Source organism: Cinclus cinclus, chromosome 7 (assembly GCF_963662255.1).
Source record: "Cinclus cinclus chromosome 7, bCinCin1.1, whole genome shotgun sequence".
NCBI classification, from domain to species: Eukaryota; Metazoa; Chordata; class Aves; order Passeriformes; family Cinclidae; genus Cinclus; species Cinclus cinclus.
Genome location: NC_085052.1, coordinates 33660793 through 33687588, shown reverse-complemented (window position 1 = coordinate 33687588; position 26796 = coordinate 33660793). Strand labels below are relative to the sequence as shown.

Here is a 26796-nt window from a genome sequence, read left to right as displayed (position 1 = left end):
CAGTGGAGGGAGGGTGTTTCCTTCTTTCCTATCTTTCCTGGCTTCAGTGTCTGTTGCTGAAGGGGTTTCCAAGTTCATGTCTCAACTTGAGCCAAGTGCAGGGGAAGCTCTTCCTTTGCCTGCAGCACACGGCAGCTGCTGCCTTCACTGCTTGCAGTTAAACCCTGGGTCTGTCCTGGGCCAGGAAGTCAACCCCAGCAGAATCAGATGCCCCAACCTGAAGGCTTTCCCTTTGTCCAAGCATGGAGTCCCTCTGCCAGGCTTGTGGGGACAGATTTTATCCACAGAAATCTCCTGCACTGGATCTCCCCTTCAGTTTTTCTTTCCCCCACCTCCCTTCACACAATAGAATTTATCACCTTTTGGGGGATTACAGTACTTGTGGCTTGATATCACGGTGAGGTACAATGGTCCATGGCAATCAAGACAGAAGATTTAACCCATCCCTGCCACCTGCAGACCATCAAATCCACCTGGATGTGCTGTACAATTTGCTAAATTTTGTTTTTGGTCACAAAAATAATCAGTGTACTCAAATCCTGCAAAATATTTGCTTTGGATCTGCTTGCCTGCCCTCCCCAGTCTTTGAGAAATGCACTAAGTTCAGGTCACCATGGCCCAGAGAAAAGCAACATAAAAATGACTAGAGGCTTTAAATAACCTCCTTACAAGGGAAAGGGGAATTTTAAAAGCACATAAATAACAGGAAAAGATAAAGGTGAAATTAACGTTACAGTAATGCTTTACTACCTGCTGTCCCTTCAAGCAGGAAGGACCAAGAGGACATCACAAAATGCAACTTAAAAGGAGATCCAGGAATTCCTCCATGTCTTTGCAGGACCAGTTAACTGGGCTAATTAACTCAGAAGCCTCTCTTTGTGCGTGACCCTGTTTTGAAACGCCCTTGAGGGAGCAAAGTGACAGCAACTGGGCAAACTGGCCTCAGCTGGCAAAAGCAACTGGTGACTGCTGGGAAGGAGATGTGAAACTGCTCAGCAAGTGGGAACTCCTTGACCCCAGAGAAGCCACAGTGTCGCAACCCCCCCTCCCCGTCAGCTCCTTACTGTGGCGGTCGATGTCAGCCGGCGCGAGGCGATGGGGCACTGGTCGGTGGCCGTGATGATCAAGGTGTAGCGCCCGTGGCTGATCTCATAGTCCAGCTCCTTCACTGTACGGATCTCCCCCTGCAAGGACAGGGGAGAGCAGCTGGGAGTGAAGGGAGCGGGGCAGGGATGCGTCCAGAATGGGGCCGGTGTTCTGTACTGACCGTGGCGTTGTCGATGTGGAAGGTGCCCAAGATGTTGCCTTCGGTGATGGCGTAGGCCACCGTGCCGTTGGGTCCCTCATCCTGATCCAAGGCCTGCACGGTGACCAGGGTGGCATTGAGTGTGGAGGGACCTTCATCGAGGGTCACCTCGTAGAGCTGCTGCCGGAAGGCGGGAGCATTGTCGTTCTCGTCCAGGATGGTGACGTACACCGTGGTGGTGGCCTGCGGGACACGGGACATGGCATTAAGCACTGTGGAGGCATTTGCTGGGCTGTCTCTGGAGCTGGATCTGCCAAGGTCAATGATCAACATGGGCTCAACACTGCCAAGAGACACAGAGTGCAGGGCTCCAAATGAAATGAGCCGTGGCTTCAGACGCACTTCCAGGTAATGGCTGGGTGAGATAAAAGTACTGAGATTAAATCACATCCTTGTCCCCAAGCAAAGTGTGTCTCTATGGGATCCCTCCTCTTTTCATGGTTTACCATTGCTGGCAGCACCAGGGAGCAGCCCACGGCACAGGGAAAACCGGACACTGAACCGCACTGTGCCTCACTGCCTTTGGAGGAGGCGTGTGTGAGTCCTTGCTGTGCCACTGGGGACACCTTGATTGTTACTAAGTGTGGCAATATGGATGGAAAACACGTGGAGATGACGCTGCCATGGCTCAGGGGAGGAACAAAACTGAGCATCTTGAATAACTGGACTGACCTTCCGTGGTCCCACCACCTCCCTGTTGGCCAACATGTCACTACTGGTCAGGCTCAGCTGGATCGGAGCCTCTTCCAGCTAGCCCTGGCCCTGCAGGAGCAGCTGGATGTCCTGGCTGTCACCTGGGGATGGGGAGGTGACAATGGCACACCATTCTGCCTAAGGGCTCAGCACCAAGGTGGGGGCTTGGGACAATAAACCATTTCTTGGGGTGTTTGGACTTCGTGCCTACACCTTTCCCCAGCAACAAATATCTTCCAGCTAGCCAGCCAAGGGTTGCATTTTTTTGGCAGGAGCATCACAGCCGTGTTTGCTGTAAAAACCACAATGCCACACGGTAATTAGGTACTTTTCTATTTCCCTGCGCACTCCGGATTCAGAGCAGGCAAGCAGCAAAGTTTCCTGCAGCTTGCAAAACTCCTCGTGTCTCTGGGCACCACTTTCCAGGGAAGGCTGACTGGAAATGAGGCAGCTCTCAGCTGCAGCCAGAGATTTTGTTGATGCCTTTGGAATTTGAAGAGAAGTTCCAGGAGGAATTATGCGTCAGACCACGGGGCTGCTTTGCTATTTCAGGACAGAGTGTAAATGGGCTGTAGGACGGGTATGCTTTGCTCCCGTTTTTTTGGGGGGGAAAAATTCCCTTTTCCAAGCGGGCGTTGCTCTGAGTAGCCCTTCCCTGTACCTGCCGCCCGTTCAATCCCTGGAGAGCTTCTGCCTCTTTAATCCTCACAAACAAGGGAAAAACAGTAATTGCGAGCAGAGTTACAACCCGGCCCAAGGAAATGGATGGAGGCCAGCACCCGCAAGTCCCTTGGCACGGCGAGCATCCTCCTTAGCACCCCAAAAACGCACGCAGGGGGGACCAGCTGGCTCTAAGCGAGGCTATAAGGGAAGAAACCCCGCAGAGGCACCCACTGCCCGAAGGAGATGGGGTCCGAAGCCATCCCCACCCGCGGGTGTCCCCGCCCGCAGCTCCCTGCAGCCTCTCACCTCCGGGGGGTGCTCGGCGTTCTCCGCTGCGCTGCGCGAATCGCAATGAAATTTCCTGTGTGTGCAAGTCCGGCTGTCGCTGCGGGGCTGCTCAGAGCGTGCGGTGGCTCCGCAGAGGCCACCTCGGTCACCCCGGTCCCCCTGCCACCATGGGGACAGCGAATCCCCGAACCGGGCTGCTCCTGGCTGCGCTCTGCCTGCTCGCCTCCCGCGGTAAGCTCCAGCTTTCCTTTCCTCCCTGCTCGGAGAAACTCTCCTCACTTGGGGCACCGCGCTCGCCTGCCCGGGGCTCTGCTTCGGCACAAGGAGTCTGGGGTGTTTGAGGCATTATTCGCTCTCCTGCCCTATGGTTTTGGTGTGTGGGGGATCGACCCAGTGTTTCACACTGTGCTGGCTGTGCTGGGGTAAAGGGGCCACGGTGGAACTGCTGTTCTAAAACTCTGAGAACTGTTTCTGTTTGTTTGGTTGGTTGGTTGTTTTTTTCTTTCTTCCTCTGCTTTGATCTAACATGTGGAAGGAAAGCAGCCCCTTGTCCCCGCCAGCCTCCCGCTGGAGACCCCGGGCTGGAAAAGCTGCTCCGTTCCCGCACGGCACTTTTCCCTGGCACGGCGGGGGTCCCCGGCTGTGCCACGGTGAGAAGACCCTTCCAGCAGCCCTGGGGAGCGGAGAGAGGGGGTCTGTGCGAGCGGGGCTGGGATGCCCTCTCTAAGGATGCTGCTCTCTGCCGGGATGTGCTGGGCAGCTCCAGCTGGGCAACCTGGCTGGGCTGGCTGTCTGCTTATCAGGGGGATGTTTTGGGAGGGGGCTGCTTCATGCCTGACCCCGCACCAGCCCTGGCAAGGCAGCGTTTCCGTCCGGGGGTCCGGGGTGTGTGAACAGTGAAACAGGGGCGGTGGAATTAAAACAGCGGTTCCACTGTGGGCGATGACTCCGAGAAGGAAGCTGGGAAGGACCGTGCTCCCTCCCTGCCCTGTGCAGGCGGAGGATGAGCATCGGGCTTGGCTTCACCCTCTCTCCCGGGACAAAGTGACTGCCTCCACGATTTCTGCCAACTCTTCTCCAGGAAGAAAAGATGCCCGAAGGTGCGCCACTGCAAGGCTGGTGTGGGTTGAACTGTTTTTTTGCTTCTCATCCGAGTCTCGGCAACAGGGAGCAATTCCCAACATCTCCACGGGGATTTGAATGATTTCATTTGTGCATCTGAACTTCAGGCCTTCTGCAATGCAACAAGCTCGGATGCTGATGTTCAGCGTGAGGCTGGTGCCAGAGGAACTGAGCTTTGCGCAACCCTGTGCCTGCCAAAACTTTCTGACCACTCCCTGGGCTAATTTTAGCAGGGATTGATGGAGAAGTAGCCCTTGGAGACATCCAGCTTGGGGATGCTGGCAGCAAGGTGGATGGGGAAGGATGGTAGCTTAAAGGATGGTAACCTAAAGGATGGTAGCTGAGCTGGGCTTTCCAAAATCGCATCCCAAGTGCTGTCCCCGAGCTAGACAGCTGGAAGAGGAACAAGGCAGGACCCTCCAAGGCTGCTCCCTCCACTGCCTGGATGATGGGTACTCCCACTGCTGGAAAGCCATTTGGTCCCTGGGGTGCAGGAGATGAGGGCTGTTAACATGTCTCGGGCATCTTCAGCAAGTTTTTTCTCTCCTCTTTCTTTCGTGCTCGAGGTACTTCTGCAGAGCTACGGATGCCCCTATACATCTCACCTGGCTGATAACTCTGAGGCATAATCACAGCACAGTGACGATGGGGGTCAGGGCACTTTGATGTGAGCCTCTTACAAGAGCTCCCAGAAGAGGAAGAATGCAGAGCTTCTTGCTCCACTTCTGTCTCCAGCAGCCCCTCCTCTGCAGCAGGTGAGCCCCTCCAAAGGCTCCATCCCCTGATTCCCCCCAGATTTCCTCAGACTGGAAAGAGGTGGCCCAATGTGGAAATCACTTCTGCCAAGCACAGGAGTGCAGATCAAACACCTGCTTGCCAGGGCTGGGGACCAAACATAGGAGAAGAAGCCAGGAGAGGCTTTTGGTCACTGACCCAGAATTTGGTGTGAAATCCTGATTTATTTAAGCTGTTGGTCTGCCAAGCAGCACAGGTTTCTGCACCTTTTTGTGTCTCTGTTTTGTCTGAAAGCAGAGTTCCCAGGTGTCAAGAGGCTGATGCCAGGAAGCACTGGGATGTACCAACACTGCACTGGACTCTGCCCCGCATGGATGTAATGCCACTGCTTGGAGATGTAGCTACTGAGGTGACAAAGAGGAAAAGGGGCACTTTTGGCACCTGCTTGAGACCTCCACTGTCTTTACCAGATGGTGACAAGACAACAGCTCTCAGCTCAGCCCTCAACTGGTCCAACCAGCTGGAGATGCGCAGAGATGAGCATCTGGCTTTATTTTGGCATTTGCCAGCAGCTCTGACTTCAAAGGGAATGGTTTGACTGGGGTGTGGAAAGAGCCAAGCCTGAGTTCTGGGCACGGAAGAAGCTCAGGAGATTAAAGATCCATGGGCTTTAGTATTAAGACACCACCAGGAGATGTTTCCTCTGGGCTCCATCTGGCATCCAGCATGTGTTTGAAGGCTCAGTGCATCTTGGGGAGGGAGCACCAACTGCCCTGGCACTGCTCTGGGCTGTATCGTGCTTTGCCAGCTGCTTTCTCCTCCACTCCAAGGCTTTGGAGAGCCTTCCCCTGCTCTGGAGAAGGGAGGGAAGCCTGTAATGCTGAAGGTTGCACACATGGTAACCTCTGCCCCTCCCTGAAAGCGTGGGCTGTGCTGACTTTCCATCCAGACGGTTCCCATCAAGCTCTGGAGGCGGAGGCTGGATGGTTCAGCAAGGCAGGGCTTCGCAAACCGTGTGGGGATGAGCAGGACTTCACTTGAGAAGGGGGGTGTGGAAAACAAAAGACTCCTGCAGATACTTTTGGAAGGTGTTGGTAGTGTGGCTTCCTCCAATAGAGCCCTGGCTTCCCTTCCTGTGGCTCCCAGGAGACCGCCGATGTGAATGGGGCACTTCCCCTTGCAGCAGGTATTGAGAAACACAGCTGAGGTTGCCTTTTGTGCTCAGTGTTTTGGCAAGGAGCTGGGGGACCTGCTCTGCTGCCTGCCAGAACCCATCCAGCCCGGCTGTGCATCCTGGCCCCAGCAGCACCCGAGGATAAGGAGAAGCCAGGGCTTGAAAACGAGACTGAGCTCAGGCCACGCAAACCCCTGGCCCAGAGCAGCTCTGGGGACGTGCTGCTGCACGTGCTGTGGTGAGCAGGAAGCAATCAGCCCGAGTGGTCAGGCAAGGTTCACGCCATCCCTGGCTCTCTCTGGGGACTCCTTGGCACTGTGGGCTCCAGAGCAGGGAGTGCAATGTGGCTGATCTCCTTCCCAAAGCCTCCCTCTCCCTGCACAGCACCCTCGGGCAGGGACTCTGGGGGCTTCACGGCCGCTCTTGCACCATCACCTGAGAGCCAGAGATAACCACAAAGGGTGGAAGGAGCGTTTCTGGTTTCACTCTCTGCAGCAGAGCCCTGGGCTAGGCAGGTGGCACAGTGACTCTGCTCCCAGGAGGAGGATGCTCTCTGGGTGGCCCAGCAGTGGCCCAGCAGTGGCCCAGCAGTGGCCCAGCAGTGGGGATGGTTGGTTGCTTGCGGGCAGGCACATCACGCCCTGCCTGTGATCGACGCCCTCTCGACAAAGCAAGCGAAAAACCTCAAAGCAAAATGCGACGGAGCTGATGGAACAACAGGAAGTTACGAAAATAAAAAGAAAAGCCAACAAAACCCATCTCATCCTTGTAGCATCTTCTCTGCTGCCAACCAGCCCCAGAAGCCTCTTTTCCACAGTAATTTAAAGTAAATAAACCCAGAATCTGCTTTCTGTCCAGCTTTCAAAGTGACAAGACTTCTGCAAACATGAAAGAGGGGGTCTGACAGGGTCAGAGCACCAAAACCTCTCCTGTCTTTGCACTTTTCCCTCCCTGATCCAGCAGTACCCCCACCCATGTACTGGGGAAAGACCAGCAATTCTGTAGTGTGCCCCTTGCTCCTGCTCGTGCCACGCCTCCTGCCCACGTTCCAGAACTTCTTTCTGAAAATTATTTTCATTTTCCAGCGGCTCCTCACTGTCAGCATCAGCCAGTTCCCCCTTTTCTTTCCTGGGGGCAGAAAAACAAAGAGGGTGGGGCCTGCTCCTCACCTCATCTAGGGGAGAAGGGGGGCCAGTGCTCCTCCTAGAACTTTTCTGTTTGTTTTTGCTCCTTTTATTTTATTTTTTTTTGCAGCTGGCCCAGCAGTGCTTGTGTTTCCTCCTTCACAAGTCATAGCCCTGCTGCCTTGGTTCTCCTCTCATCCTCCTTTGCCTTCCTGCCCCAGAGAAGTTTCTGCCTTCCTGCTGCTGATGCTTATTTGTATTTAAAGCATGTCCCTCCTGCAGAGTTGATTTCTAGGGTGAAGCTGTGCTCCCAGCCCCGCTATAAAATCCTGGAACAACCTGGGTTAGAAGGGAGTTCAAGATCACGTAGTTTCAACACTTTCCACTATCCCAGGCTGTTCAGAGCACCGTCCAGCCTGGCCTTGGACACTTGCAGGGATGGGGCAGCCACAGCTCCTCTGGGCAACCTGTGCCAGAGCATCCCCACCCTTTGCCAACACTGGTGGTGGGTTTGCAGTGCTCGTTTGGGCAGTTTTGCTGCAAACTCAAAGCAAACCAGGCTGTGACTCTTCTCCCTGGCAGGAGGAAGGGCAGCAGCTTTCCTGATCACCACCCCGTACTCGCTGTGCGTGTGCCCCGAGGGCCAGAACGTGACCCTGACCTGCCGGATCAGCGGCGCCCTGGCCGAGCGCCACGACCTGCTCTACAAAACCTGGTACTTCAGCAGCACGGGCGACCAGAGCTGCTCTGACAAGAGACACATCCGCAATGTCACCGAGAAGGAGCTGCACCACGACTTCACCAGGCACCACGAGCCGCCGGGCAACAGGTCCCAAAAATCCCCCCTTGGGCGGCAAAGCGCCCACCATGGCGTGGAGTTTGTGCCTGACCACCACGGTGCCTTCCACATCGTGGTGATGAACTTGACGCTGCAGGACAGCGGGAATTACTGCTGCTATGCCGTGGAGGTCAGGAGGGAAGCTCACAGCAAGCCCCACACCAAGCAGGTGGCTCACGGCTTCGTGGAGCTGCAGATCCAGCCAGGTGAGTGGGGGGGGGGGGGGGGGGGAGGGCTGACAGCTCTGAATCTGTGCCAGGGCACGGTGCCAGGGAAGGGGATGCAGCACTGGGGCTGGGAAGTCAACTTCTCTGACTTCTTCTGTTCCAGAAGTCAAAGAGCAGCAGATGTTGAAAGTTTGAATTACAACTAGGGAGAGATGAAATATTGAAAAAAAAAATCTTAGCAACTCAAGAGGCTGGAATGCAATAAAATCCATGGTACATAGTTCCACTGATCTTCTTCAACCTCCTTCTGGCAGAGAGGAAAACAAGCCTCAACTTAAAAGGAGTTGGCTGGTGGTGCAAGCCTGAGTGAAGGCTCACAGATAACCTTGGGACAGCAGCCCAGAGGGAGAGGCATGAGGGAGGGGAAGGTACCTCCTGAGCCTGATTTGCAGCATTAAATAACTTTTCTTTTAGACAGAAAAAAAAGAGGCTGCACAGTCAGCGATGGGTCCTGCTGCCATGGCCAAAGCAGCAGGGATTTCAGTGAACACTTCTCAGGATTAAACCTCTGCTTTGGGTTGCTCTGGGATGATGTTCTCAGTACCAGGGAGAAAAGGCAAGGACAGCCAGCAGGTTGGGAGTTCTGTGGGAATTCTGAGTGAATCCTGAACTTTTCTGTTCTCTTCTGCAGGCAAAGGAGGGCTTCAAAACTGCACATTTCACACTGCCACTGGCAAAGGTAAAGGGAAAAACCCCTTTTTCCAACGTGCTGCTCGCCATCCTGGCCCACACATTCCCTAGGGATCACTGCCAGCACACCAGTGCTCACACACAACCTCACAGCCAGGTGTTGGGAGGGTGGTTTCCAATGCTGTTCCAATGCTGAGCCTTCTTTAGCCCATCCCCTGGCCATGGCTGTCCTGAAGCCCATGACGATCATTCACCCTGTTGTTCTAAAGCACCTGAGCCCCCTCCCAAAACAGGGATTTAGCAGCCACTGCCACGAGCAGATGGGAAGGGACAGAAAGGTTCAAGAGTTGCAGGAACCTCTTGCAACAACCTGAACCTGGGCCACCTCTGCCTTGAGCAGGGGAAACCCAAATCTTGCTTGAGTGCTCAGACAATGTGGGGCTCCCCCAGAGCTTTGTCTAGATATGGACATGTCCACATTCCACCGTGCAGCTGGTTCCTTGCTGGGTTGCTCTGTCTGTCCCCCTTTTCTGGCTCCTAAATGGGCATATTTGGCTAAAATTATTTTGCAGCATGCCCAGACAAGGGAAGCAGCTCCTGGTCCCCATGAGCAGTCCTTTCTTGTCCCTAACCTTCAGTCTCAAGTGCTGGGACACCCTGCCCTGTCAGGAAAAAAGAGGAAAATGTCCCCTCCTAAAACACAGACACACAGGGCAAGAAGCTGCTTCCTCAGATGGAGGCGCAGGAGAGGATCTGAACCTGCCCTTGATTTAAGCCCTCAGCCTCACCATGAGCCATCCTACAAGGACCTTGGTGGCCACAGATGTGCCTGCAGGCTGCCAGCCATTCCGGGAGCCTCTGTGGGTGACATTCTCCAGTGGCACATTAATTAGCAGAGGCTGTGGGTGACAAGCCCTTTGATGCCCGAACACTTTGAGGCTGGCAGTGGGTCAGAGTCAGTGCTCCAAAGTTACTGGGAGCCTTTATCAGGGCTTCTTTCATATCTAGATGACCAAAAACCTTGGGATATCCTGCATCAGTGAAGGACTTTGGTCAGGCTTCCAACAGAATTGCTCAGAGCTTATCTCCACAGCTGGCAAAGCATCCCAGTGTGCATCCCATGTGTGTGGGAGCCACATTGCATCAGCTCTGAGCCAACACAGGGCTGCCCCGTGCTGGATTTAATGATCTTTAAGGTCTCTTCCATCCTAAACAACCCCATGATTTTGGCTTGGGGAAGCCAAGCAAAGGGGAGGTGAACCGGAGGGTTCATCTCTGTGCTCTTCTGTTGCAGATATCACGGCTGCTGCGCTGGCCACGGGCGCCTGCATTGTGGGCATCCTCTGCCTGCCCCTCATCCTGCTCCTCATTTACAAGCAGAGACAAGCTGCCAGCAGCAGACGTATGTACCGGGACACCCAGCTCATCTCCTGGGCCGTGCCAGCCTGTCAAGGCTGGATGGGATGTGCCCCACTGGGATCAGCTGCTGTGGCTGCCCCAGGTCCCACGGGTGTGGTGTGAGGTGGCCCAAAGACAGGTCCTCCCTGCCAGGTGCCTCCTGCAGAGCTGTCCTGAGAGGGACCAGGCATGCCTGCAGGCTGCTGGTATGGCATAGGAGGGCACTGAGACTGTGAGGATGCTCCCTGCTGAGCCCTTCCCTCCACATCCACTGTGAGAGCCTTCTCATTTACTCATCCCTCCCTCCACTGCACGCCTGAAATAGAAGCGTTGCCTTCTAAGTGACTGCAAAGCATTATTTGCACTTTTTCTCACCCTCCTCTTAAAAAATACATTTAAAAAGACCCCTGACATGTCTATGGCCATAGGACTGCAGCAAGCCAGGTCTCCCCTCTACTTTCCCAGCCCCGGAATCCCAGGCTGTGCTGAGGCATAGCAGGCTGCCAGCTCCTGCCTGTGCTTGGCTCCCAGAGATTTCAGTAATTAAGCGGAAAGGGGCACCACCTTAACTGGCAGAGGCATTTCATCAGCCCTTGGGCAAGAGGGGGCCCTGTGGTTTTCTTCTCCCAGCTTGGTGGGTGGCTGTGTGGCCCCTGAGGAGACCTTTGGAGAAGTGGTTTGTGCAGCAGCAGCGGGCACAGTGCCAGCCATGAGAATGGGAACTGTGGCTTTCAACAGTGCTAAATGGGTGCCATCCCCTTCAGGCACCCATTTAGCAGTGCTTGGGCTGCAGTTCCCATCTCCATCTGCAAAGCATCACCCAGATGCTCCTTCACCCCAGAGGGCAGTCAAAATCCAGGGGGAGGTTGCCCTCTCAGATATCATGGACCAGGTTGTTTCCACAGAGCACTTTTCTTTGGCACAGTTAGGGCCAAAACTCGATCATCTGAGCTCAGGCATCCAGCAGAGCCCAGTGACATGGGCTGTGGGATCTGCTGCAGCAAAGGGGTTAAGGGAATACCTAACACCAGTCAAGCAGGGGCAGCCAAGTGTTTGCAGATGATGTTTGCAGAGCCCCAGGAGGGTGGTGGCTGCATCTGGGCACGAGTGGACTGCAGCTGCACCTCACTTCACCCCACGCCTCCTGAAGTGTCTCATCCCCTTCTTTGAGTGTCAGTCTGGGAGGAAGCTGGGCTGGGGAGTGGAGAAGGTGGGAGAAGGCAGGGATGAACAGGAGAAGGTGCACAGAGGGATGCGCAGAGACACCAGAACAGCACAGGCAGTGGGTCTGGGTCTGATGCTGGGCTTTGTGCTGCCAGCACTCATCCCAAATGTTTTGTCTTTGGCAGGTGCCCACGAGCTTGTCAGGATGGATAGGTAAGGAAACCCACATTCTGCCCTTGCAGCCTGCACTCCAAACCCTGCAGAAATCTTGTCCTCTCCTCCTTCCCCTTGAAGCTGGCACAGATCCTCAGCCCAGCATAGTGAAAGTGGTGCAAGTGTCACCCACGCCCTGAGCCCGAGCCCTTTCTGGGAAATCACTGTTTCTCTTCCCTATCTCCATATGGGAAGTGTATCCTTCCGTTTTTCAAGGGCCTGTGTCTCCCTGCACCCCAAGAAGAGCCTGGAACCACTTTGGCTAAACCTTCCCCCCTGCATTGGGCTCCCCACTTGCTCTCAGCTGAGGTATCACTGCCTGAACCTGCTCCCTGCCCTGCTTGCCTGTTCCCAGTGCTCAGCCAAACTTCTGCTACCAGCGAAAAGAGAGCAAAATGTACCTGAATCTAGCTAGTTACAAGGTCTTTTAAAGCCAAACAGTCCAATAAAGAGCTAACACCTATATTATTTATACTTTTGACCCAATAACCAAACACCCATGACCCTCAGTACAGCACTAACTATCCAACCAAAAAACTACTACGTGAAACTAGAAAGAGGGAGGAAGGAGACAGAAAGAGAGAATGCCCAAGAACCTCCATCTTGTCCCATACCTATTACTATATTCTAGAAGTCCCAAATTCCAAATCCCTCACCATGTGAAATTACACACTTCTATTCTAACTACACACCAGTGATTCTAACCCCATCACTCAAATTTGGAAGCCTTCTCCAAGGCCTCAAGTCAAGAGCAATGTTCTCCTGGGCATCAGTGTCAGAAAGCACAGAAAGCTCAAAACTCCCAGGCCTTCTGGGTTCCAACAAAAGGGTTTTTTAAAACAGGCAGATAAAATAAAATTAAAACGCTTCTCCTGTCCCACAGCAGCGCTCAGGGCATCGAAAACCCCGTGTTTGAGGCGGTGCCAGCGGTGGGCACGGAGCCCCGGCCCCGGCCCCAGCTGTCCTACGTGGCCAGCAGGCTGCCCTCGGAGTCTGGCCGGCACCTGCTCTCGGAGCCCAGCACCCCCCTGTCCCCCCCTGGCCCCGGGGATTGCTTCTTCCCCACCCTGGGTGAGTGACTGGCCATGCTGAGCCCCTCTGGAGACCGTGGGAGGGGTGGGAAGGAAAGGGGAAGGTGGGGGGTTAAATATCAGCGGCACACTTGGGGTTGTGTGGGAAGATGGGAAGGACCTAAACTCTCTGTTTTCCACGCAAAAGCAGAGTTCTGCTTCACTTCCTGGAATAATATCCCTTCGCTGTAAGCTGGGCTAATATCCCTGCTCTGCCCTTTTCCAGATCCTGTTCCCGACTCACCAAATTCCTTGAAAGCCTAAAGACTCCAGAGGAAACCACAGATCCTGCAGACCACGCTGTGCTCACCAAGACAACAGCCCCAGGAGGGTGGCAGGGCCAGGGCCAGCAATGCCTTAGGAAATGAGGCTGTGTGCAGCATCCCTGCCCTTGTCTCCCATCCTGCCACTGCTCTGGGACTGGAAGTGAACCTCTCTTGCTCGGATTTCAATTTTTAACTACCTGTTTCCATGGAGAAGTGCATGGCTCTGTACTGCTCACATTTTACAGACTAGCTGAAAATTGAGGATGTAGGGATGATGGAAGGATGTCCTGCACCTGCAGACTTCCCTGAGGATTAACTTATTGCCAGGGTCTAAGCTCTGCAACATCAACACGTTTCTGGATCCTTGACTGAACATCCCCTCTGGGAGTGGATGGTAAAATATTTTATTCAGCATGGAACAAAACCGGATTACCAGCCAACCTCGTACTACCTTTTTCTTTGCAAAACAGGAAGGGGAGAGGCTCCCTGCTGCCACAAGAGCCTTCTTTCCTTACCAGCCTTCTGAAATGGCCATGGACTTGTGATGCTGCTGCCTTTTCAGCAGGACACATGTTGGGAGGAGCCTTATTTCTGCTGCGGTTTTATCCTTGGCTTGGGATCAGGGCAATTTATCTTTCTGTTTGTTTCATTATCAGCGCTGATTAAAAGGAAAAAAAGGATGTTTATGGTTTTGTTTTTTGCTTTTTAATTTTTTTTAAATGCCTATCAATTAGGAAGTTCATCTGGAGGGTGTTGAGAGGTGGAGGTATGGGGGGCACAGTGGGAAATGCTAAGTATGACTTCTCCTTGCCCTCCTGGGGCCAGCATGATCAGAGCAGAGCAGCCAGCACTGGGGCCACTGTGAGAGGACTCTCTGGTGCCCTGGGGACGTGGGTGCTCATGCAGCATCTGAACAGAACATCTGGCATTGTTATCCAAGAGAAACTACAGCTCCCGTGTGACTCAGCCGCGGTGAGGATTTCAAACCTTGTGGCAGACACTGTTACTCAGAGTGCGTTTGTTTCGGTGGTTTTTTTTTTTTTTTTTTTTTATCTTGTTTCTCTTTTTGTTGTAAGGTGGGTAAAAAATGGCCACAAGACAAACATAAACATTAGCCATAGCAAAACAGAGTCAGATCTGAGCAGGCAGTGTGACCAGGCAGAGCATCCCTGGCAGCACACGAATTTCCACACCACACGGCTGGAAGGAACAGTGTTTGCCTCTGGGATGGGCTGCTGCAGGATTTGATTAATCCAGCGTTGGCTTCAGCAATATCACCTTCAAGGTGGCTCAGGGATGAAGGAGAAGCCATCACCCACATCCCCATACACCACAGGTGGAACTTCCTGAACACAGGACTTGTGTTTTATTGCCACCCATGGCTCAGCCCCGTCCTGGCTCTGCTGGGGAATCCAACACCTGGTGCCTCCAGCACTTCCTTCTCCCTGTCTCAGCAGTTCCAGCTGGAAAGGCATGCCAGGATTTTGCCTGCCTGCAGGTCTTAACGGCTTTGAAACCCTCTCCAAGTCACTCTGTTCCCTAAAAAATGCACTGTTTGATGACAGAACGAAACTTTGTTGGAAACAGGTTTTGTGAATCCCATTTTTTGGAATACCCAGTGCTGATGCAGAGCTAAGCTCTCTGCCAGAGGCTCTGGTGTGGCATGTTGGGGCTCTGAGTGGCATCAGTTTTCCCTCCAGAAGGAAAACTAAAGATTTCTAGGAAAGAGAAGAAATGGCTTCCATACATTCTGCAGCAAGAGTCCTGGCACAGGGGTGCTGGCCCCCACTACCATGGAGAAGATGACATAGATGCCCGTGGTGGAGATGACCCAGCTGCAAGATCAACATCTGGGCAGCGAGGATCCACCCTGCCTTGCTGGAGCCACTAGTGCTTGGGGCTGTGGGTGCCAGCAGGATCCCAGTATCCCAGTGCAGAGGGGTGCTGCAACTCCCCTGGGTAGACTTCCAGATGCTGCAGGAAGCATCCTGACCACTCCAGAGCAGGGCCAGCCCTTGGGGAGGTGCAGCTGCTAGCTTGCCCCAGGGTCAGACAATCTGCAATTGTCCTGCAATTCCCACACACCTTCTAGTTACAGCTCACCAGCTTGGGAATGTTTTGGGTTATTTTTCTCCTGCAATGTTTTTTTTTAAAATGAAAATATTTTCCTTTTATCAGCAGCATTTTATCCTTTTGTTCCTGCATTTCCAGCTCCCAAGTGATTCCTCTCAGCCAGTCTTCCCTGCTCCCTTGCTCTCCTGGGTATCCCATACCACCACTTCCAAGTGAGGACTTCCCAGTCCTCTCTCAGCTCTGTCTCCTCTGCCTGTCCCACACAGAGGAGGCCAAACCTTGAAACCCATGGATGGATGTACAAATTACAAACAATGAACCCCTTCTTTGCATTGTTGCATCAGCCTGTAACTCCCTGTGAAAGCAGAGTTTCTGGCAGGCAGCAAGCCCCTGACAGACATCATTTCTCCATCATTTCTCCACCCAGGCATGAGGCCAGCAAGCACCCAGCAACACGCCCGAAAGCCTTTCACAAGACCTGAGTGTCCTCAAGCTCTGCAAAGGGCCCAAACTCTCCAGTCCCTGCTCAGGAATTGGGTCACTGGGCACTTTGTGCTGCTGGGATTTGGGTCCTTGCTGCTGGCATAACGTGTGCTCGTGACGTGGTAGGCGCAGAGCAGAGCCTCTGGGGGCAGGCAGGGATGCTGGGACACCACCCTGGCAGCGATAGATAAGCTGTGCCACTTGTCCTGGCTGGCACTGGGAAGGGAAGAGGCCATTGCCATGGCAATGGGATTTGCCAGCTCAGCACACGGCATTCCTCAGTGATGCTCCCACAGTGGTGGGGACAAGGAGGAGCTGGTGGCATCGTGCGCTGCAGTCACACGAAACTGCCTTTTCTCACTCTGGAGGAAGAGACTTACCTAAGGTTTAAGCCTCAGTGACAACACAACTAATAGAAAATATGGTGATTCAGAAGCTGGAGTGTGAACCAGGCGGGCGGGAGGTGAGAGCACAAAGCCTGAAGTGAGAATCACAGCCACAGTTTGCACTGCTGGCTGTGACCTGTTTCATCAAAATGTGGAGCAGGGCTTTGCAGACAGAGCTCTGTTGGCAGAGCAGAGAGGTGAGAGATAGGAGGTGGAGGTGGGGGACAGGAAGGATGGCAGAGCATCACACAAGGTGTCAGCCTGTCTCACCATCTGTGTCCGTGGGTGCTCTCTCACCTCTCTACAGAGATGTGGGCTTAGAAGGGACTCAGAGCTGGGAAATGCCCCGTGTGGTATTTGCTTTTCTGACTCTCCCGTGCCAGAGTCATCCTCAGAGGCACAAACAATGAACCAAGCAAGACAGTCACTTCCCCAAACCACGGATGATGGGTGGGGTCTCATATCAATTTCAATATAATTGAATCATTCTCGTATCAATATCATTTCAGTTTGAGGCCATTCCGCCTTGTCCCAGCACTCCAAAATCACCAGAGCTCTTCTCATCAACGAGGACCACAGCAGGCACACGTGTCAATGGTGAATGGACCTGTGGTTGAGCTGCTGCTCTGGCCACTCCCAGTGCTGAGATGGGGGGGCAGTGTCTGCAGCCCTTCCAGACCCAGCACCCAGAGAGCCTGCCAGCAGGGCAGCAGCAGCCAGCACACTTCCCCATGGGGATGCTAATATATTTTTGCATTTGGAGGTGGGAGATAAGGACTACGAGGGAGGCTCCTGCAGGACCAGGCATCGAAGGAGACTCTGAACCAAATCTGTGCACAGCAGGTTTGGACCCCGAGTCACCGACACGCTGCATCCTGTGCCTTTTCTCCCCTTTCACACTCAGTGCCACAGCGCCGAGTGCCCGTCCTGCCCCCGAAAGTCCCGTTGTGGTGGCTCACCGACAGGGAGGGGTTGCCCTCGTCCTCCACGGTGACCACGAGGCTGTAGAAGCTCTGGCGCTCGCGGTCTGGCGGGGAGGGCCGGGTGGCGATCTCGCCGGTGACGCGGTCCATGCGGAAGGTCAGGTCCTCGTTCCCGCTGGTGATGTAGTAGGACAGGACGCTGTTGAGGCCGATGTCCCGGTCGGTGGCACGCACCTGGGCCACCGCTGTGCCGCCGCCGACGTTCTGCGGAGACACGTGATGTAAATCCCACGAGCCTCATCCCATATAAAATACCTAATTAATAACGCAATTAATTTTCTTATAGAGAGGGCACTGACGTGCTTGAGGCTCGGAACTTTCCACCCCAACGCCCAGCAGCTCAGCAGGAAGCTGCACATTAGGTCTTATCTAGTCTGGCACAGCCTGGAAGAGCATAAACCCGCAGTGTGTGCAAAGGTGAAGGCCGTGTAATGGACCCAGAGCTTGGCTAATTATTTTCAGATAGTCCCATTATGAGGAAAATCATAACAGAAATTCTGTTCTTCAACCTGCTCTGAACATGTATTAAATAGATAAGAAAACCTTAACAGGGCAATATCCTTAATGCTAAGCTGTAAATCATGAGCAGCAGTTCCTCACAGCTAAGTGGCACTGGCTATTACTCATATTTCATTTTTCATCAGTAAATTGAGAATCCCCCCCTGCCTCAGTCCAGGAATTAAACTGTCAGGAAATAAGTTGTCTTTTCTCATGCCTGATTGTGTTTTATTGCTTAATTATCTAGCCCTTGCTGAGCTGCTTCCTGAAAGCCATTCTTATTCTTCGCCACACCGTCTCCCGTGTCACTTTGGTGGCATTTCCATGGGTGTGTGGCCACTTCTCCTTCCGGCTGGTCCCAGCAGCCTCACAGGCTTAAGCTGCTTGCAGAGCTCTTTCCTAGCCCAAAACTAGGAGTACATCACCACTGAGGGCTTTCAAGGGGTCACCAACACTTCCATCACCCAAGGTGAGGTCACTGATCCTTAAATGACCTGAGGTGAGGTTTGCAAGGGGTCACTAATGCTTAAACGACACAAGGTGATGCTTGCAAGGGACACTCCATTGTCCCCGCTTGCCTTGTGGTCGGACCTGACCCTGGGAGGATGGAAGGAGAGGAGCTGGGTGCTCACCTCGCTCACGCTCACGTTGTAGCCAAAGGGGCTCTCAATGACAGGGGGGTTGTCGTTGACATCCAGGATGTTCACTCGTAGAATGTGCTCCTTCCTCCGGGGAGGAACGCCACCATCTGACGCTTGGATCTGTGGTTGGGCGTGGATTTTCAAGGGAAAAAAAAAACGCTACTCTGAAGCTCACAGCTCCAGGCAAACAAACCAGAAGGCCAAGGGGTGAGGAGAGGGGCGGTTTGGTGCTGACCCGTAAGGTGTAGTGATCCAGCAGCTCCCGGTCCAGCGGCCGTGCCACAAACACCTCGCCGTAGGTGCCGTTGGTCGTACGGATCTCAAAAGCCCGGCCGACATTCCCTGACATCAGCGAAAAAGTCACCTGGAAATATCACAGGGAAAGAAAGCCAGGGTAAGGGCAGAGTGATGCTGAGGAAGAAGAAGAGAAAGGAGACCCTACGAAAAGAAATCCAGCGTCCACCCAAGATGTCTCAGCTTTTGAAAAGGTCCAGCCACCCCAAAGCAAACAAGGCCAACCCCCATTGCATCCACAGCTCCCATGCTGCCAGCAACTTTTATTATGGGTGTTGGGACCTCATTAGTGCTTGTCTGCAGGGTAATGAAAATAGCAAATGTCAGAGAGCTTCCTGCTCAGTCTGCCAAGGACTTTTCTGCCCGCCCCCACAGCAGGAGAGGCCACAGCTGGTTTTCAGATTGCAGGGCTCCTTTTGACACTTGTCCCACAGAGCTGTTTGCCCCAGACAGCCCAAGGATTAATTTTTACCTCTCCTCCTGCCTCGACTGAGGACTGTTGGTACTCACTGTACAACTCCCCCAAAATCTCTGGCGTTATTGACCAGACTTTGCTCTCACAGGGATCCAGAGGGAAAGGGTTGGGAGGATGCTGGCCTGGGGATTTCTGTGTCAGTGAAACACTACACACAGAAGCTGGAGGGGACCCACAAGGATCATCGAGTCCAACTCCTGGCCCTGCACAGGAAAATCCCAGGAATCACACCACGTGATGCCTGAGAGCATCATCCAAATGTCTCCCTCCCTACCTGGCCGTTCCTGCCTGCATCTGGATCTCGGGCCAGGACCAGGGCCACCCTTTTGCCCATGGCGCTGTCCTCAGCCACGCTGACAGATGAGTCAGAAGTGATGTCGAACTGGGGGCTGTTGTCATTCTCATCCAGGACTGTGATGGTCACCTGTGAGTGGGATACGGGGCTCAGGGCATGGACAGGAGCCAGAGCCCTGCCCACCCAGCATCAACAGTCACCCTGGCACCCTTGACACACCACACTCCTCTGAGGTGCCAACAGAGTGTCATCCATCCCCTGTGGGAATGATGCAGCTGTTTGAGCCCAGGAGCTGAAGGTACATCCCTGCCTGCAAAGGAGGAGGAGAAGGAGGAGAAGGAGGAGGAGGAGGAGGAGGAGGAGGAGGAGGAGGAGGAGGAGGAGGAGGAGGAGGAGGAGGAGGAGGAGGAGGAGGAGGAGGAGGAGGAGGAGGAGGAGGAGGAGGAGGAGGAGGAGGAGGAGGAGGAGGAGGAGGAGGAGGAGGAGGAGGAGGAGGAGGAGGAGGAGGAGGAGGAGGAGGAGGAGGAGGAGGAGGAGGAGGAGGAGGAGGAGGGATGCTTGGAGGCTGTAGAAAAGCACAAGGCTGCTGCATCTCTCAAGCAGTGTATTTTTTTGTGGAACATCCTCTGGTTTTTATCCTCCAAATAGTCCAGTAGGGAAAGGAGCAGCTCGGTCTGCTGCAGGGTGACCCTTTCCTGTTAAGCTTTCCATTAGCAGTGATTTCATCCATGCTCACAGCAGCAGGGTTGGCCAGGATTTGCTCTAAATCTCAATGGACACAAAGAGGGCAGAGCTGAGTGTGTTTAACTCAACCAGGGCAAGCTGGAGGAGACCTGAGTTCCCTCCTGGAAAAAGCACATGAGCACGAGATGCTCAAAGGGGACCTGGCTACCTTGGCCACAATTAGGCAGAGGAAATGCTCTCATCGAGTTTGTAATCCAAGTGCTGCTGGGCAACACAGAAATGAGAGAGGAAGAGCCTTTCTGTTCCCGGGGATTTATTTATGGGTGCCCCAAGCTCCCAGGTGCGGCCAGGCTGAATGTGACAACATCCCGGGAGGAAGCCGGGGAGTGAATTGTGAGCCCTGGGGTGATTCAGTTATTGTTGCTGTTGAATTCAAAACAGAGAGCCAGGAGCAGAGAGAGCTCATTCAGCCATTGAGGCAGATCCGGCAGCTGCCGTCCCAAGTGCTGGATCAGGGAGCCGGGATTCAGGGTGGCTCCCGGGGCTGCCCCACGTCCTGGGGGGTGGCGGGGAGGCTGGTGCTGGTGGGACAGCACTGGAGACCTCCACCCCAGTCCCTCCCTGTACCTCAGTGTGGACTCTGGGAGGGATTCTGGTCCCCAGCACGATGAACAGGCTTACCTTCTGTAGGAGGAAAGCAGAGGGAGAAAGAGAGAACACAAACAATGAGGAGTTAGTGAGGGATGAGGAAGTGTGGGTTAACCCTGCATCCTACCACAGCAGTGCCAGGGGTCATGGGTATCCCTCTGCAGCAGTTCGGTGGCTCCACTTCTGGGGCATCCCTTTGTTTTTTTCTAGCTAAAGTTGGCATATCTGCCCCTCACCCTGGGAGAGGTTCTGACAAGAGCACGGCACTGTGTGGAGAGCAGAGCCATCAGCACCCATGGGCTGGCAGGGAAATGCAAATCACCCCCCATCTGCTGCCTGTGAATCTGCTAAATATAACCCTCTGAAACACAAACCACTGTGGAGTATTTCAAGGCACCTAAATTTACCTCCTTCAAAACTGTTCCAGCAGGTTTTCCCCCAGATCAGGGTTTGCAGACCGCGGAAGCTGGAGCAGAAAGCTCAGCTAGGGCAGGCTGTCCCACGCCACAGGTGGGAGACGGAGGTGATCCGAAGCTGACAGCAGGTGGTGGGGAAGTTGCGAGAAGCTACTCACCACTGTGGAGTCAATTTTTGGTCCTCCATCATCAGCCACCACTGTCAAGGTGTAGAAATCCCCTTTCTCTCGGTCCACCTGGCCTTTCACCGTGATCACACCCTGCCAAGCATGAGCAACAGCTGTGGTGGCCACCAAAACCAAAGCTCACAACAATGAAGCCAGAAGGGACCATGCTGTGGCTGCTTACCGTGATCCCATTGATTTTGAAGAGGGAGAGCGCTTGGGGGTTGGTGTTGGGGTCGAACTTGTAGGTGATCTGGTTGAGGTTGTCGATAGAGCGAGCCTGCACACGGAGCACCTCAGAGCCCAGGGGGATGTTCTCCATGATCACGGCCTCGTAGCTGCTGTTGGAGAACTGCACGGCCTCATCCAGCTCGTTCAGCAGGCTGACATACACGCTGCAGAAGCCCTGGTTGTTGGGGGGCGCTTGGTCCGTGGCAGAGACGTTCATCAGGTAGCTGGTTTTGGTCTCGTAGTCCAGGTACTCGATGGTCGTGATGAGCCCCGTGCTCTCGTCGATCTCAAACTTCCCTTCAGCTCCCGACACAATTTTGTAGCTCACCAGACCCCCGTTCCCTGGGGAGGGGGCAGGAACCGTGGTGCTGGCTGGACCAAGCACCACCACCACCACCACCACCAATGCCTAGCCCCAGCAGAGCCCATCCCGTGTGATTTCAGCCCGGCCCAGCCAGGATCCATGCGGCAGCTGATTTCTAGATCAGTGCGCTGTCCCCCACACCGGGTGCTCCTCACCCCGCCCTTCCCACCTGTGTCTCGGTCGGTGGCCCGGACCACTGCCACCGAGGTGCCTATTCCTGCCGTCTCCCGCAGCCCCAGGCGGTTGTACTGGCGCTGGGTGAACACTGGCACCTCGTCGTTGACGTCTTCCACGTACACGATCACCTGGGAAGTGTACCCGGAGAAACCGCGCGTGAACCGGGCGAGCTTGGGAAACAAACTCTTCGTGGTGCTCGTGGAGAAATGTCTCAGAGTGCTCAAAGCCAGGGCTCGGAGCAACCTGGGCTAGTGCAGGTGTGCCTGAGAATGGCAGGGGGTGGGAACTTGGGGAGATTTAAGGTCCCTTCCAACTCAACCCATTCCGTGATCCTGCGATGATCTCTTTTTCAAGCACCACGTGATGGAGAGTGAACACAAACGGTTTAACATCACAGACTTAAACAAGCCCTGTGGGTTGGGGTGAGTCAGTCTTTCCCTGCTGGGGGGAGGTACACTGGCTACATTAATTCCTCCATCCTCTGGGATCCCCTGATCAAACCCTTGGAGACCTCACAACACAGAACCGCTGGAGACTCGGTGGGAAATTTTTGCTACAAGTTCAGTGCTGTCTCCCCAGGGAACACATTTCCTTCTCCTGGTTTTCTGCTTGCTCCTGGTGCTGGGGGCACTTCACACTCATCCGGAGCCCACCCCACCACTGGCTCTAAGAATAGATGCAACTGGAGAGCTGGGTTTGTGGGAACCGTGGGAAGCTGGTGTGCTGCAGCTGAAGACTGTCACCACTGGGCCCTGGATTATTTAAATAGTGCCTGGGCAGGACACATGATTTTCAACAGGCTGAGGCTCAGCTTCTCTTCCCAGCAGCAGATCCACATCTCACCGGGCTAGCAGGACTCCCTCTGAGTGACTGCTGCACCACTTGGCAGTCCAATGGCACCGAAACATCATGGGAAAAAAGAGAAATCAAACAACTCCCCCAACAACAATCTCTTCTCTCCCCATGAGCATCCCCCAGAGACTTTCCATCAGCATCTTCACGCCACCTCTTTTTGATTTCCTACAAGCTCTGGGAAGGACCAAGCATCCCCAACATTTTGCACGAGCGGCTCTGCTGTGCAGCCCGTGGTGGCTGCCAGGTCCTTACCCGCACGGAGCTCCTCATGGGCCCCTGCTCCGTGTTGTAGGCCTCCACCTCCAGCACATGGGAGGAGTTCTGCTCCCTGTCCAGGTGTCGCACACCTCGCATCACCAGCCCCGTGCTGGGATTGATGCGGAAGTGGTTGTGCTCATTTCCTGGTTGGGGGGAAAAAAACGACAGGGATGTTGCCCAATACCTCGACATCCATCCTGGTGACATGCTGAGCACTCCCTAGGGGGCTCTTTTGGAGGGAGATTATTGAGCAAAACTTCAGCCCCATCACCTCTGGCTGCATCAGACTCATCTACATCAGTGTTTGGCCCTGGGTCAGGCCAGGAGGAGCTACAGAATCTCATCAAATATGAAAAATGTGGATGTGTTGGAGTAAGTCTGGAGGAGGCCACAAAGATGCTCTGAGGGCTGGAGCAACTCTGCTCTGGATCCAGGCTGTGCTCTGCCTGGAGAAGGAAAGGCTCTGGGGAGACTTTAGAGCCCCTTGTAGTGCCTAGAGGAGCTCTGAGAGGGCTGGAGAGGGACTTGGGACAAGGGCATGGAGTGACACGACAAGGGGGAATGGCTTCAGACTGAAAGACGGCAGGCATAGATGGAATACTGGAAAGAAATTCTTCCCTGTGAGGTTGGGGAGGCCCTGGCACAGGCTGCCCAGAGAAGCTGTGGCTGCCCCATCCCTGGAAATGTCCAAGGCCATGTTGGAGGGGCTTGAAGCAACCTTGGGTAGTGGAAGGCATCCCTGCCCATGGCAGGGGGTGGAATGAGGTGATCTTAAAGGTCCCTTCCAACCCAAACCATTCTTTGATTTTAGGGTTCTATCTAGCTGTCCATCCATGACAAATCATTCCTCAGCAATGAGCCCTAAAGCTGAATTTTGCTTAGGGATAGGATAAAAGGTTCTGTAGGCTCCAAAGTGTAAAAGAATGGCAAGCTCAACCTCCCGAGGCTGGGTGGAACCTGGGACAAACTCCCTGAAGCAAGAAGGGGCACCTGGACTTACCTTTGGCAATCCTGTACCACACTCTCCCGTTAATACCTTCGTCCGCATCAGTGGCTTTCACCTTCATGAGAAAAGCAGAGGAATATAGGTGAAGGGCAGAGAATTCCAGACTAGGACTAGTTCCTCCTACCTTGCCAAAGCTGGACATCCTTCTCCTCCACCTGAGCTGGGGAGCTTACCAAATACAAGGCAAAGTAAGTTGCTCTCCCCTCATCATTGGACAGCAGGGATAGTGGGCTCAGGAGGCCTTGGCTGCCAGCTCAGCTGCTGGATTGAGGTGGGAGCTGAGCCTCAGGACCACATCACAAATCCCACGTTGTGCTGGAGGAGGTGCCTCCATCGATCCTACCCTGCCTTCCAACGCTTTTCCCAGTGGCCATGCTGCCAGTGGCCATGCTGCCACGGATGGAGCCTTGCCGGAATGATATGTGCTGGGTGGGGTGGGGGGTGAGCACACAGTCCATGGCATCCTGCTTTCAAAGCAGCAGCACGTGGAAAAACCAGCCTAGAGTGTCCCTGTGTGCCGCTGAGCAGGGGTGGGAGCACCCCTAGGCTCTGATGCACTGCACCGCCCCTGCACGGACCGAGTCTGCCCTGGGAAAACCGAGGCACGGGTCCCCTCTGGTGTCACTGAACAAGACTGCAGTGCTTTCCTGCTTTCCCTACAGTCCCAGCCAGCAGTCGGCAGCTGGGAAGCGGGACCTGGCAGTGACCAGCAGGGCCAGGGCTTCCAGTCCAGCTGGCACTGAGCCCCTGCACTTCTCTCGGCAGAACCCAGTCCCCACAAAGCACCCAAAACTCGACCGCAGCAAAGCACCAGGGCAAGGATGCAGGGAGTGCCCGAGGTTTTATTCCCTCACTGTTTCCCTCTTCAAGGCATCTTCTGCCTCATCTTCTTCCTATGATACTACCCAGCAGTTGCTTTTTTCCTGGGAATGTTTGCACCAGATTTATGCTGGAAAGAGGAAAGGATGCTGCAAAGGATGCACATGCAGAGGGAGCAGTGAGGGCTTTCACTCCTAGTCCTACATAATACCCACAGGGGTCAGAGATGCTCCTCTCAAACATGGTTTTGAGGTACCTGATCTGCTCTTGCTCCTTTCCACCAAGTCCCCCAGCATCAGCAAAAAACTTGGAAAATGCTGGCCTCCATCTGGATTTCTCATCCCTGTGCCCACCTGCGCTGTTTTCCTCTGTCCCAGACCAGTTTATCTTCTGCTTGTGGCTTATTCCATGTTCCACCAAGGACTTCCTTTCGCAGTGGGGAGTTCTCTCTCCCAAACCAGTTCTTTCACCTGCTGTCTCCTCTCCCGTGGGATGGATGGGCCCCACAGAAGCAGGCAGGCGATGCCCAGGCAGACCAGCTGCCTTGGCATGGCACAGGGAAAAGCTATCATGGAGCCAGAGAAGGAAAAACGAAGGGATGGGAGGCAAATCTTTCCAGCTTTTTGTGCCATTCCTTGCCCCACTGTGCCCAGGAGAGCGTATTTCAGGATGAGCCAACTGCACCTTGCAAACACCCCTTGGGCTATCCTCTTCCCAGCTCACCCCAAGCCTGAAGCTCTGGAACATAAACTAGGTGATATGGGTCAGCCCAGGCATTTGCTTCGTATTAAAAATCAGCAGTTTGCATTAAAGCAAGGCGTGCTCCTGCCAGCCTGCAGCCTGAGGAAAGCTTGGTTTGACCTGCTGAGGCCCCAAAGGAAAGCTGGTACTTCAACAGTCTGTCCCAAATTTGGGAAAACCATGGCACTGGAGCGCAAGCAGCGGGAGAAAAGCTCTTTCTGCTGCAGGTGGAAAGCCCCTTGTGCAGCTAAGCTGAGCTCCAGCCTGTTTTATCCCCCTGCTACAGAGTGGGCTGCAGGCACAGCCAGCCTGTCACAGCCTACTTTCCACCCCCCCCAGCTAGTGGAAAGGTGTCAGGAAAGGATGAGGAGGGGCAGTAAAAGAATGGGGGGAAAAGCAGATTTTCTGGGAAAAGGGGGAACAGGCATATGGAGGGCAGGTGCCACCCCTCCCACCACGTGGGGCTCAGCCCACTACTGCACCACTGAGTCATCCTACAGGGACAAATCCTGAGGAAAGGCATCCCAGGGAGCTGGACCCCAGCGAGGGACACAGCTCCAGTAGGACACAGCTCCGGGCCCCTTGGCTTTGCTGGTGCAGGCTGTCCCCAGCCCGGCTGACACCTCCGTCCCACCCTCCCCAAAGGGAGGAGGGGGCTGGCAGCCGGCAGAACGCGGTGGGAGAGGCGGCAAGGAGGGAGTGCGGGAGGCAGAACCCGGGCTCGGCCGGCTGGCGAGAGAGGTAGGGAGCCCAAAACCCCCGCACTGCCGGCCCTTCGGTCACCCCCGGGATAAGACAGACCCCCGGCTGCAGAGCTGCTGCCCTCAGCCTGGGAAAAGGGCTGAAGATGGGTGGGGATGCAAAATTCGGGGTGGGGATGAGGTCAGGCATCCCTCCTCCCTTCCCAGGCGCGTTGCTGTGTCCCTCCCGGCGATGGGAGAGGGGGAAAGCCCTGTGGATGCAGCTCTGGTGTTTAACAGCGAGGGTGATGGGGATCAGCATCACTCACAGCCCTCTGCTCTGGGAACCCAACCACCCAGGTCGGGTGTTTGGGACTGTCCAGCATCACCCCCTCCTGCAAACCGGGGAGATTTGGTACATCGGGAAAAGCTGGGGAGCTCCAGGAAAAGTGTTTGTTGCTAAGCAGGCTGGGGAGGGGAATGAGAGCTGCTTTTCATGGGAGCTGTGCCTGAAAACCACCTTTTCTTTGCCGGAGTTTGAGGGAAGGGAGGGAGAGCATATGGAAAAACTGCCAAAGTAGGCATCTGGGCCAGGCCAGGGAGCCTGGTGCTGGGCAGAACAACCCTCTCTGCTGCTCAGACACGAGAATAATTCTGTTTTTCTTCCTTTACACCTTTCTCAGGGGCATTTCACCTTTTGCAATTTCTCTCTCT

General features: G+C 54.4%; 2 protein-coding genes across 2 annotated transcripts in view; one reads left to right on the top strand and one right to left on the bottom strand.

Moving 5' to 3' along the window:
• The window catches only part of CDH23 (cadherin related 23), a 167843-nt gene that overhangs the window by 16330 nt on the left and 124717 nt on the right, over positions 1-26796 (bottom strand). The window contains exons 27-38 of the mRNA XM_062496854.1: positions 23837-23897; positions 22831-22979; positions 21716-21851; positions 21136-21524; positions 20946-21047; positions 20405-20407; positions 19019-19168; positions 18211-18339; positions 17967-18095; positions 16813-17040; positions 1268-1489; positions 1065-1184 (exon numbers count right to left, since the gene is read on the bottom strand). Coding sequence (XP_062352838.1) covers positions 1065-1184; positions 1268-1489; positions 16813-17040; positions 17967-18095; positions 18211-18339; positions 19019-19168; positions 20405-20407; positions 20946-21047; positions 21136-21524; positions 21716-21851; positions 22831-22979; positions 23837-23897 — 1818 coding nt within the window. The remainder of the gene's footprint in view (positions 1-1064; positions 1185-1267; positions 1490-16812; positions 17041-17966; positions 18096-18210; positions 18340-19018; positions 19169-20404; positions 20408-20945; positions 21048-21135; positions 21525-21715; positions 21852-22830; positions 22980-23836; positions 23898-26796) is intronic.
• On the top strand, positions 3118-14492 carry VSIR (V-set immunoregulatory receptor). The gene is made up of 7 exons (XM_062496288.1): positions 3118-3181; positions 7691-8149; positions 8802-8849; positions 10095-10202; positions 11548-11575; positions 12459-12646; positions 12872-14492. Exons 1-7 carry the CDS (start codon positions 3118-3120, stop codon positions 12907-12909), a joined length of 933 nt encoding a protein of 310 aa, XP_062352272.1. The 3' UTR covers positions 12910-14492.

Coding starts and splice junctions, on each gene's coding strand:
- VSIR (XM_062496288.1), top strand. CDS start 3,118: ATGGGGACAGCGAATCCCCGAACCGGGCTGCTCCTGGCTGCGCTCTGC. Junction 8,850..10,094: donor TCACACTGCCACTGGCAAAG/GTAAAGGGAAAA, acceptor CTTCTGTTGCAG/ATATCACGGCTGCTGCGCTG. Junction 11,576..12,458: donor GAGCTTGTCAGGATGGATAG/GTAAGGAAACCC, acceptor CCTGTCCCACAG/CAGCGCTCAGGGCATCGAAA.